At 49.6% G+C, this 11,202-nt stretch overlaps 2 protein-coding genes across 4 annotated transcripts; one reads left to right on the top strand and one right to left on the bottom strand.

The window, feature by feature from the left end:
* Positions 1-9: 9 nt before the first annotated feature.
* Positions 10-7,416, bottom strand: EEF1AKMT3 (EEF1A lysine methyltransferase 3). Its single transcript, XM_044228382.1, has 3 exons — positions 7,142-7,416; positions 6,907-7,018; positions 10-1,926 (listed from the first exon to the last, which is right to left on the bottom strand). The coding sequence occupies exons 1-3, from the start codon at positions 7,316-7,318 to the stop codon at positions 1,535-1,537; spliced, it is 681 nt and encodes a 226-aa protein (XP_044084317.1). The 5' UTR covers positions 7,319-7,416; the 3' UTR covers positions 10-1,534.
* Positions 7,417-7,448: 32 nt separating this feature from the next.
* METTL1 (methyltransferase 1, tRNA methylguanosine) lies at positions 7,449-11,199 on the top strand. 3 transcript variants are annotated; one of them, XM_044228380.1, is made up of 6 exons: positions 7,449-7,564; positions 8,773-8,936; positions 9,888-10,072; positions 10,163-10,276; positions 10,447-10,548; positions 10,712-11,199. In XM_044228380.1, the coding sequence occupies exons 1-6, from the start codon at positions 7,479-7,481 to the stop codon at positions 10,865-10,867; spliced, it is 807 nt and encodes a 268-aa protein (XP_044084315.1). In that variant the 5' UTR covers positions 7,449-7,478; the 3' UTR covers positions 10,868-11,199. The 3 variants fall into 3 exon arrangements, with proteins under 3 accessions (XP_044084315.1, XP_044084314.1, XP_044084316.1); XM_044228379.1 differs by having other exon boundaries at positions 7,475-8,042; XM_044228381.1 differs by lacking the exon at positions 7,449-7,564 and adding an exon at positions 8,321-8,548.
* Positions 11,200-11,202: the final 3 nt, after the last annotated feature.

Raw genomic sequence — 11,202 nt, 5'->3', positions numbered from 1 at the left:
ACACGTGGCCACATTTTATGTTTCTTTATTTCCGTTTATCTTTCATAGTCATCCATTTAGGACTCACGACAAACTTGTGAGGTAGGTGGGTGGGTTCAGAAATTTGGCCAAGGGCACCTGGGGAGGTAAGAGTGGAGTCCTTTCAACAAACGCTGTAAATATTTGTTGAATGAGCAAAGTCTTTATTGGACATATACTGTATGCTGGGAGCTGTGCTAGACTTCAGGTAATTAGAGAAGAGTAAACCACAGCCCTACCCTCCAAAATAATCTAATGGTGAGAAAATAGGGAACAGGCAAGTGACCACGTAAGATCATGTAAGTCCCATAAGATGAACAAACAGTGAAAGGGTCTCCAGGGAGAAAGAAATCACACCCAAACAGGAGGCTCTGTAAAAGTTTTTTTCAGGAAAGAGGTGAAGAGTAATAAAGATTTTGACAAGTAGACATAGCCCTTCCAGGCAGAGAATCACCAAAAAGAATGAAGAAAACAAGGAATTTAGGTGTGGAAATAGGGAACAAAGAGTAGACATTTGGAATTTGTCCAGAGGTTTCAATACACATAGGAAACCAGTTGAAAATGAAAAAGAAGAGTAATTTGGGATCACACAGGATGGACTGAGTACCAAGCCAAGGGGTGTACTCTTGCTGTAGGCATCCGAAGCTAATCAGAGCTGATGTGGGAAGATCAACAGAGTTTGATAAGTGGCTTGAATGGGAGGGAATGGAGGCCAGGAATCCAGAGGAGGTGATATGTGGCCCAAGGAGTAAAAGGGAGCCCCAAGTAGAGGTAGCTCAGTGGGAAGAAAAAAGAGGGGAAGACAAAACACATTAGCAAGGAAGGACCAACAGGGCTTGGAAACCTGAAGAAAACTCAAAGATGAGAAGAACCTAGTACTTAGTGATCCCGGTTCCAGCTCCGAAAAGGATGAAGAAGCCATAGTCCAAAGGACAGCTTGCTGCCTATTCCCCCAGCTTCAGAGCAGGCAGGATTTGACCTAGTTAGGGCCATGGTCCCACCAGACTCTGTCTCCAGAAGCAAGAAGTGGTGGTCTGAGGTTCATTCCTTCCTAGTCCCCCAGCAAAAGCCTGAATTCTTTGGATGCAGAGATGATTTTCTTTCCCTTTTAAAAAAAATAATTCCATTCAAATCTGGCAGGGAAAATAGTCCATTCTGTATTAAAAAAAAAAAAAATACAACACAGCAGGACTGGAAGGGTTCAGGGACAGTCTATCTGCAACCACTGTTGTCATCTCCCATTTGTCTCCCCTATCCCTAAAAATCTTTATTTCATCCTCTGGGAACAGGAACTGGGAACTTCCTTTGTGCTCTAACCCAGCGCTATCAGGGCTCTAAGATTCCTAGCAAGCGGACACCTCCCAGCACCAGCCCAAGAGTATCTAGGGGAAAAAAGAGGGAAGGAGGAAAGAGAGAGGCAAAGGAAACCCATACTTCTCTTCCTCGTGTTTATGGCTTTGGAGATACGGCAGTTTTTTTCTTAGGACAAGGGGTTCAGAGGAGCAGAAGGGTGTTGTCAAGCAGGTCTTGGTTCCCTTTGCCTGGCTCTATAGATGTTGACATTCTCATCCTCATCCCGCTGGACCAGCTCCAGTTGGAAGTGCTGGGGCAGGAGGTGCTGAAAGAAGCTCTCTGTGCCATGCTCCTCTCTCATCTTGGAGGCCAGATAGATGGTGCCATGGGGCCCGCATAGGTGTTGGAGGGTGCCCAGCAGCAGTGGGAAGGTGGGCTCCAGGTACACGATATCAGCCCCCAGCACCAGGTCATAGTCTCCAGGGAAAACATGCTGGTCAATCCCCCAGGACAAGGCGCGGACCTGGGCCTGACCTCCAGCCGGCACATTGGCCTGGACGTTGGCCTGGATCTGCTCTAGGGCCAGGGGCAGGTCAGTGATGGTAACATTGCCCCCTGAGAGAGAGGAAGGAGGAGAAATGCAAGTCAGACAGACCAACCGAGGGGTCTCGGCTCCTACCCAGAAGGCCCAGAGACCGCAGGGCCTAGAGAACAGTGTCTTGCCAGCCCAGAGTGCACACTTGGGCTTTTAGTTACCCTAACCTCCATCTCACCTGCTGCTGTCCTCATTGCTTTACATTCTACAACATCAACGTTGTCTTTGAGCTGATCTTCAACTTCTCTGTCCAACATACAACCACTGGCGTCACCAGAAGCCTGGGCAGGACCGAGCTGGAGAAGGGCTACGTATGCATCCAGCCCCTACTGACCCACACCAAACTTCATGGGTCTGGAAAGCTTCCCAGAAGACATGGCCTCAGCAAGCACCAAAGAACAAGCAGGAGTTAGTTAGGTGGAGCTTCCCAGACAGAGAACAGAGAGTACAAAGGCCTGGGGGGCGAGAGCATCACAAGTTCAAGGAAGGCTGAACCTTAGGGCATGTGGAAGGAAAGAGAGAAGTATCAAGACCGGAGAATAACGATGACATGCTAAGAGACTCGGTTTGATTCTGAGGGGTTTTATAGGTAGAAGCAGAGGGTGAGAATAATCAGATTAGCACCTCAGAAAGCTTCATTCATGCAAGAAATACATGTACTGAGCCCCTACTAAGTTCTGGCAGCACAGCGGTAAGCAAGATAAAACCTCAGCCTTCCTTGAGTGTTGTAAGAGAGGTAGAGACACACAAGATACTGCGAAACAGACCCTGACCATGACAACTGTTACAGACAAAGGAAAAATTCCTTCCTTCATTCATATTTATTTTGTGCCTCTATGCCAGGTGCTGAGAATACACCAGTAAACCAATCAGACAAGAATCCCTCCCCTCAGAGGGATTCTGGTCTAGCGGCAAAAAATGGACAACAAACAAAACAAATCAAAGAAAATACACTGTACACCAGATGCTATGGCGAAGCATTAAGCAGAGAAGGGGGATAAGAATTGCTTCAGGGTTGGGGAGGGGCATGTAATTTTAAATTGAGTGGTTGGGAAATGCCTCGCTCAACAGATTATGTTTGGGCAAAGACCTGGAGGAAATGATGGAGCAAACCACATGGACCTCTCAGGCTAAATGTACCAAATAAGGGACTAATACGTGCCGAGACCTTGAGGCAGGAGTGTGTCAGTAAGTCTGGGGAAGAGCAGGAAGGCCAGTGGCTAGAGCAGAGTCTGCTAGAGATGCTCTCTCTCCCTCTCCCTCTGCCCCTCCCCATGCTCTCTTAAATAAAAATTAAATAAATAAATAAATAAATATCTTTCAAATAAACAAATGAATAGAGGATCACTCTGACTGCTGTGATGAGAAAGGATGGCAGGGGGACAAGTTCAGAAATGAAGAGACCAGTTAGGAGGCAGCTAACCCAGCTGAGAGGTGATGCTCATTTGAACCAGGGCGGTAGCCACATCTGAGAAATGGTCAGATCCTGAATGATTCTGAAGGTACAGTCAGCAGGATGTGCTGAGAGGCTGGACATGAAATACTAGAGAGAGGGGATGTTTGAGCTGACTGACTAGAAGACTGAACTGCTATTTACTAAAAGGTAGAAGGCTATAGGAGGAGCAGGACTGGAGAGGAAGATCATGAGTTCCTGCCTATGTGTGAGGTGCCCACCAGACAACCACATGAAGATGTCGGGTAGGTAGGATGTTCCACAAACAAATCTGGAGATGGAAATGGGAGTTACAGGGTCATGAGCATAGAAACGGGATTTAAACCCATGAGGTGATGGGATTGCTTGGGAGTGGGGAGTATAGACAGAAAAGGGAAGCGGGCGGGGCACCCGGGGTTAAGCATCTGCCTTTGGCTCGGATTGTGATCTCAGGGTCCTGGGATGAAGCCCTGCATTGGGGTCCCTGCTTGACGGGAAGTCTGCTTCTTCCTCTCCCGCTCCCCCTGCTTGTGTTCCCTCTCTCACTATGTCTCTCTCTGTCAAATAATAAATAAAATCTTTAAAAATTAAAAAATAAAAGAAAAAAAAAAGGGAAGGGGTCAAAGGACAACTCCAGTGCAAGTGAGGTGGGCAGAAAGCAGAAGTGTGGTACCCTGGAAATGAAAGGAAGCATTTCAAGGAGGAGGGAGAGTCAAATGCTGCAAAGTCAAGTCAAGTGGGCTCATAACCGACTCCTGTACTTACAAACATGGAGTTGGAAATTAAGCTCACCACTTTTGACTGCTGCAAATAAGGGCAGAAACGTGGAATGGATTGAGGGAAAAGTAAGACAGGAACTAGAGATGAAGAAGATTAACTCTTTTGAGAAGTTTTGTTACAAAGCAGAAGAGAAAAATGGGGTGGTAACAAAAGAATATGTAGGACCAACAGTTTTTTTCTAAGAGAAAATATGGCATATTTATATATGTAATACGTGTGTGTGTGTGTGTGTGTGCATGTGTGCGTGTGCGTGCACTTGTGTATAGAATGTTCCAGAGAAAAGGAAAAACTGGTAATGCAGGGGGGACAGGGGATGGGGAGGAGGTTTGCTGAACAATGTCTTTGAATAGATAGAAAGTTCGGGGTCCTGTTGACAAGTGGAGAGCCTGACTTAGCTAGGAGCACTGTGAGTTTATGGATGGTAACAGGAGAGAAGGCAGCACTTAAAACAGACACAGTTAGGTGAGTAGACATTGTGACATGAACGTGGAAAATTTTCTATAACAAACTAGAAGCAATCAGAAGAGATGGGCAACAAAGCCATCAGCTGAGGGTGAAGATGGGAAGGAGGCAAGTAGAGGTTTGAAGGGAAAGAAGGTAAAACAGATGTTTGGGAGAACAGAAGAATACGTGCACAATGGAAGAACACGTGCACGGCCAGTAACAGACTAGCTGGGCAGTGCTTAAGGACTTAAGTTTAGTAATGACAAATTCAAAACTAAACCAGTCAGCACGGTTGTGTATATACTAGGAGGTCTAAGCTAGCCTGGAGATGGGGATACCAAAGATACTTTCCCTTGGAAGTGATGTTTGAGCTGAGCACTGAAGGATGCATCTGAATAAACCAGGTAGTTCAAGAGTACAGTCTGTATGAAGGCTCCATGGATGAGAACATCAAGACAGACTTAAGGCACTGAGAGAAGGGTAACTGACAGCATGAGGAGCACAAGGGAGGGAGAAGCACAGAAAGAGGCCAGAGAGGGAGGCGGGACCTTGGAAGCCATGCCAAAGTTATTGGTTTGATTTTGAAAGAACAAGAACTCAGTGAAAGATGGGAGTGAGAGGTGATTACAGGTGCATCTTGAAAAGATCACTCTGCTGGGTAGAGTGGGCAGAGGTCTGGGAGGGGGCAAGGAGTCAAAGCAGGAAGACAAGGTGGCCTAAATGCAGCAGGGCAGGCAAGTGCCCATGGTGGCATGGACTGGGGAGCCATCAGTGTCGATGGGAAAACGTGAGATTTGAGAGATTTTTAGAAGATAAAATCAGTAGGACTTGAGTAATGGCTATGGGGGTGAAAAAAAGGGACATGTCAAAGGTGATATCTAGTTTTCCCATTGGGTAGATGACGCTTTGGTTCACTGAGATGGGGACACCTGAAGGAGAAACAGCCTGGGTGCAGGAAGAACACAAGATCTACTTTTGGCATGCTTACCTTCCCATGGGTAAGCTTGAAGACACTTGTGAAAACCCAAGGAAGAAACAACAGTGGCCTGAACTGGAGATGGTAGGAAGAGGAGCAGACAACTGGGGAACTATTAAGGACTTATGACCCACAGGTTTGACTGATTGCCGAGATGTGAGCAGGAGAGAGCAAAGGACAAGATGACACCTAGATTTCCTATTTGGCAGCTGGACAGGGGCAAAGGAGGAGAACCCAGTCTTGGAGCAAGTGGAAGCAGGTGTTCCCATCCATATTACACACTTTTCTCCCATTTTAGTATAACTGTATATCTCTCCTCTGCTCTTCCTTCATGGAAAATTGCTTTTAACATCCCTTGGTTTTGTGAGCCTGCTGTGTTCGAACTGTTCACCTTCTCACTTCACAGTGCTTCTCTTTGAATTCCCAGGGATCAAGGGACACATAGCCAGAGCATGTCCACTGGCTCTGTGCATACATCACCATAATTCCAGTACCATAACATCTGCCCCCACCTTCCCCACTAGACCATAAGCTCCTCAAGAACAGGAAAGGTGTCTCACTCACTGTTATATCCCAGTACCTGGCACAATAGAAGGCTCCAAACAGATATTGACTGAATGAACACAAGAATGAATGCCTGTCTCTGGGAAGACTTCCCTGAATGTGACCTAGTTGTGTTCCCAAGAACAAAGACATTTGCATTACTAGGGAGATGACATCATAAGTGTTTTAAATGAGTGTTTTGGGTGTGAGGTTTTGCCTGCCCATTAGATTATAAACTGAGGAGCTGTTTCCTTTGTAGTTTTGGATCCTTGAAAAAAAAGTGAAGCAAAATTTTCCTTACCTTTTCCTTCCCGAAGTCTGCAGTGCCTAATTCCTACCCCCACTTCCCCCACAAAAAACACCCTAACCCTCAAGAATTCATGCTTATTTTTCCTAAGCAGTCAAAACCCTAAAAAACCTAATATCTATTCATACTAGAATTATAAAGCTCTCCTCGGGTTTAAAACAAGCAGATTGCTCCCCCTACAGAATGCCCCCAAAGATGCATTTTGACAAAACACCATGTCAAAGCAAAGGCGGTTTTAAGTGACGGTATTATTCATGAAATCACAAAGAGCAAAAACGTAGAAAAAATCCTACTCCTTCTAAGGCCTGCCCGGTTTTTATTTCCTGCCCCCAAATCAACCATCCTGGGTGCTTTCTCTGGCACACAGAAAGAGGATGCACGCACGCACACACACACCCCGTTTGTTAAAAAGACTGGTCGGGTCGCAAATCACTCCGCTCCCAAGAATCCAGGGAGTGACAAATTTTTCCACGACCCAGTCCCCACCCCCACTCACTCGTATAACAAAGCTCACGCACCCTGCAGCGCGGCCAAGATTCCCACGATGCCCGTCCCTGCGCCTAGTTCGATCACTTTCTTGCCTCGGAAATCCACATTTTGACTTTCAAAATAGTTGCACAGGCTCAGAGCCTACGGGGGGAAAGGGGGAGAAAGAAAGAAAAAGGCTGTCGCGTGGATGGTTCCATATGGCAGAGGGAGAGTCCAGGGTCCTGACCTCCCGGGGGCCCTCGTCCAGAGCCGCCCACTCCTCACCGCGTCCCACACGCGCGCAGCCACCCCGAGGCGGGACCCGAAGTTCTGTGTGATGCTCAGCACGTGCCCACAGAAATAGAACCGGCTTTTCTCCGAGTACGAGTCCGCGAAAAGTCCGACTTCCCGCGGGAACACGTATTCGGACTCTGATTCACGATCTGAGCAGGGGTCGGCCATCCGGATGAGAGCGCACGCGGACCCCCGGCCAGCGCTGGTATCCCGGATCTGGGACCGGCTGGGGGTGTGGGGCCGCGGATCGTCTGGGCTTCTCCGTGGCACCGAGCCCCGCCTCCCCGAGTTTGCCCTCCTCCCTCCAGTTTGACTTCCTGGAGATGGGATGAGAAGCTGCCCCTCCCGCTCCGGTTCCCAGCGCACACCCGACGGGGCTCACGTCGGACTTCGCGGGGCAGACCGGGCAGACAGGTCTGAGACCCGGGGAGAGGGGAGAGGAGTGAGAATTTTACTGTAGGAAGAGGGAATCCTGGGACTCCTCTCACCTGCGGGATGCACAGGGGCCTGCAACTAGGAAAGAAACCCAGACCACGCAGAAGCGGGCTAACGAAAGGGGTAGGGTGCCAGGACTGACTTTGCCAGTCCAGCTGGAGACCCGCGCCGCAAACGCCCACCGCCCCGGCCGCCGCCCACCCTTGCCGCGCAGGTCCGCGGAGTATACTTTTGGGTCTTTAAGAGGCGGGGTTGACTCGCAACGTGCCTGATTGCGTCATTATCCTGCGCCTCGAGCCTCGGTCTCCACGTGTGTTCGGTGGAGAAACCCCGGACTGGGGATCATGGCGGGAGCTGAGAGTGGGGACGCGGCGGGAGCGGAGGCCCCGCAGCCCCAGAAACGCTACTATCGGCAACGTGCTCACTCCAACCCCATGGCTGACCACACGCTGCGTTAGTGAGTGAGCAGGGCAGGGGGGCGGGAGCAGGGGGAGGCAAAGGAGGGCGGAATGTCTGCAGCATCCCGCAGCAATTCGGAAGGGCTGTTCCGGGACGGTCGGCAGGGTCACAGGGGCACCGGGAGGCTCGGCTGGGTGACGTCAGCGTTAGAGGTGGGTCGGGGAGATTTAGGAGAGGGCGGAGTTGGAGGGCTGAGAGGGGGCGTGGCGTTCTGCCCCAAGTCTCAGTTGTGGTGTAAGTCTGGAAAGAGAGTAACCTTGACTGGAGTGTTGCAGGCGGAACGTTGTTTCCACCTTTCGGTTTCGTTTATCGGATTTAATAAAAAGCCAAACATAAACACACATCCCACCCACACCTTAATCCATCCTCTTCCCATAGAGCACAAAAACAGAGTAAGGTGCCAGTGCCTTAGGCAGCCAATCTCTGGGGGAAGGGAACTTGTGACCCAAGAAGGAGAGCTGCCTGACCAGAGTCACATCAACTCCTAGAAGTGGAGATGGGCAGGTCAGCAATCATGAGCCTCATGATGGGCCTATGATTCACACTGGGGTTTAAGGGTGGTTTCCATTGTGTCTGCTAGAGACCACAGAGCCCAGTGTTACAGAATTTTTGAGAATAGCTCTTCCCATTTACCTCCCACCCTTATCCATCTGCCCACACACATGTAGTACCACTTCCGCAATGGCTTGACCAGCCTTCTCATGTCCCTCGTGTCTTCTCTCCAATAGCCCTGTGAAGCCTGAAGAGATGGACTGGTCCGAGCTATATCCAGAGTTCTTCACTCCACTGACTCAAAATAAGAGCCACGATGACCCAAAGGATAAGAAAGAAAAGAGAGCTCAGGCCCAAGTGGAGTTTGCAGACATAGGCTGTGGCTATGGTGGCCTGTTAGGTAACACTCTGGCCTTTTCTCTAGGGCATGGAGAGGCAATGTCTAGGTTCTGCTACCTCAGCAGGTTTGGTGGGGGCCACAGTTGGCCTTTCCCCTTCGGACCAGACACCAGTGCTGTGACATCAGTGTGGAGAACCTCTGCTTTCCCCGTACTCTGAGTCTGTGGCCTTTGTCCTGGAGAAGGGAGGGTGTTGACTCAAATGCCTCTTAGAACTTGGGTTGTCCTGTCTGGCCCCACCCCTGGCCTCGGTCTCTCCTTGAGCCGTTTCACCTGCAAGGTGCCGGGTCAGTGAGCTGGTCAGCACAAGCGTCAGAGATAAGTCACTGTAGCCAGTGATCCTGAACTGTCTTTCTGAGGGATTCCACCACTCTCCCTCTCTGCCCCACTGCTTCACCAAAACTCATTGTTTCTGTTCTACTCTCCTGTTTTCAAGTTCCTTCTGTATTGTCTGATTGTCTGTATTGTCCCAGCCCTGCATGCCAGGCCACTTCTCTATTTTTAGATCTTCCCATAGAGGTAACAGTATGACAGAGAGAGGAGAAACATGGTACTTGGGGGCAGAAGAGTTCGGTTCAAGTTCAAGTTCTGCCTCTTCTTAGCTCTGTGACCTTGGGCATTTCTGTATCCTCATCTTCTCAATTTACCACAGAGTGCTATGAGGATTAACTGAGTCAATGTGTGAAAACACTGAAAACTCGGAAGCACTTGCAAATATACATGTATTCCCAGGCCCTCCCACTTCCAGTCTGGGTAATAGTCTTTGGATCTAAGCCTAACCCTAACCTTAACCCTCTTCTCCAGCATAGAACCAGCCATGTATATATCTCTCCAGCCACACTTGCCATTCGTGATTTTGGCAGTTGCAGATTGGCCATTCCTTTCTTTTCTTGACCCCTTTGTACTTCCTGTAAGTATGAGGTTGACGATTCCATTCCTATTTCTGTGTCCAGTGGAACTGTCACCGTTGTTCCCGGACACACTGATCCTGGGTCTGGAGATCCGGGTGAAAGTCTCAGACTATGTACAAGACCGGATTCGGGCCCTTCGAGCAGCTCCTGGAGGTGGCTTCCAGAACATCGCCTGTCTCCGTAGCAATGCCATGAAACACCTTCCTAACTTCTTCCGCAAGGGCCAGGTGGGGAGGGGCTCCCGTGGGTAAGGCTGGTAGGCAGGTATGGCACTGAAGCCAGGCTCTCAACCCTGTCAATGCCTGTCTGTCTCACAGCTGACAAAGATGTTCTTCCTCTTCCCTGACCCACATTTCAAGCGGACGAAGCACAAGTGGCGAATCATCAGTCCCACACTGCTGGCAGAATATGCCTACGTGCTTAGAGTCGGGGTGAGTTGGGAGTGGGAGGGAGGGAGGGGTGAGTGGCCTATTCAGAGACCTTCCACTAAGAATTCCACTTAATTAATAAATTAAGCATTTAGGACTCACGCCACCACTCCCATCATCACCCTGCTCAGCTGCATGCAGCCCCCCATCTCGGGTGATTTTTGCCTCTGCAGGGCCTCGTATACACCATAACTGATGTGCTGGAGCTACATGACTGGATGTGCGCCCACTTTGAAAGGCACCCCCTTTTTGAGCGTGTGCCCCTGGAGGAACTGGTAGGTAGGGGCCCTCAGGGGAGTTGTGACCATGCAGGCCTTTTCCAGAGTGGTTCTGTATTCTTTGAACCCAGCTCAGTGCCGGGAGGATGGGGTGAGAGTCTCAGGGCCAGGGGCCGTCTGAAAGGTGGGCAAGGACTTATGGAATCCTTCTTTTTCCCAGAGTGAAGACCCCATTGTGGGACATCTGGGCACCTCAACTGAGGAGGGAAAGAAAGTCTTACGCAACGGAGGCAAGAATTTCCCAGCCATCTTCCGAAGAATACAGGATCCCACCCTCCAGCCAGTGACCCCCAGTCCCACCCCTCTTGGCCACTGACAGCCTACCTTGCCTTAGCTTGATCATAGGACCTTCCTAGCTGAGACTGCCAGGGCCAAGAGGGAACAGGTTTTCAAAGAAGTTGGGAGAACTTCCCAAGCCAGAAGCCTGAGATTCACAACTGACCTCTCATCTTCTTGCCTGTCTACCACCAACAGAAAGCAAAAGAAGCTAACTGGGAAGGTCAAAAGACCTTGGACCAGAAGGGATGTATGGAATGGTGTGGGGTCTTGCCCTTCCTTAGCACTCCCTTCTTCTGGGAGCTCTCCTTCTCAGCGAAAGTGAGGAATGCAGTTCTCCACTGTCCATCTAAACAGCTTGCTAGACTCAAATTG

The sequence above is a fragment of the Neovison vison genome, chromosome 12 (genome assembly GCF_020171115.1).
Source record: "Neovison vison isolate M4711 chromosome 12, ASM_NN_V1, whole genome shotgun sequence".
In the NCBI taxonomy this organism is placed as follows: Eukaryota; Metazoa; Chordata; class Mammalia; order Carnivora; family Mustelidae; genus Neogale; species Neogale vison.
Note: the sequence above shows the minus strand (reverse complement) of the source record. Positions and strands in the feature narration are given on the sequence as shown.

Bases quoted from the DNA above. Each gene is read 5' to 3' on its own strand.
- EEF1AKMT3 (XM_044228382.1), bottom strand. From the start codon at position 7,318: ATGGCCGACCCCTGCTCAGATCGTGAATCAGAGTCCGAATACGTGTTC. The intron at 7,019-7,141 runs GTGAGGAGTGGG...TTCCCCCCGTAG, and splicing joins CTGCGCGCGTGTGGGACGCG to GCTCTGAGCCTGTGCAACTA. The intron at 1,927-6,906 runs GTGCGTGAGCTT...CCTCTCTCTCAG, and splicing joins AATCTTGGCCGCGCTGCAGG to GGGGCAATGTTACCATCACT.
- METTL1 (XM_044228379.1), top strand. From the start codon at position 7,930: ATGGCGGGAGCTGAGAGTGGGGACGCGGCGGGAGCGGAGGCCCCGCAG. The intron at 8,043-8,772 runs GTGAGTGAGCAG...TCTCTCCAATAG, and splicing joins GCTGACCACACGCTGCGTTA to CCCTGTGAAGCCTGAAGAGA. The intron at 10,073-10,162 runs GTGGGGAGGGGC...TCTGTCTCACAG, and splicing joins ACTTCTTCCGCAAGGGCCAG to CTGACAAAGATGTTCTTCCT.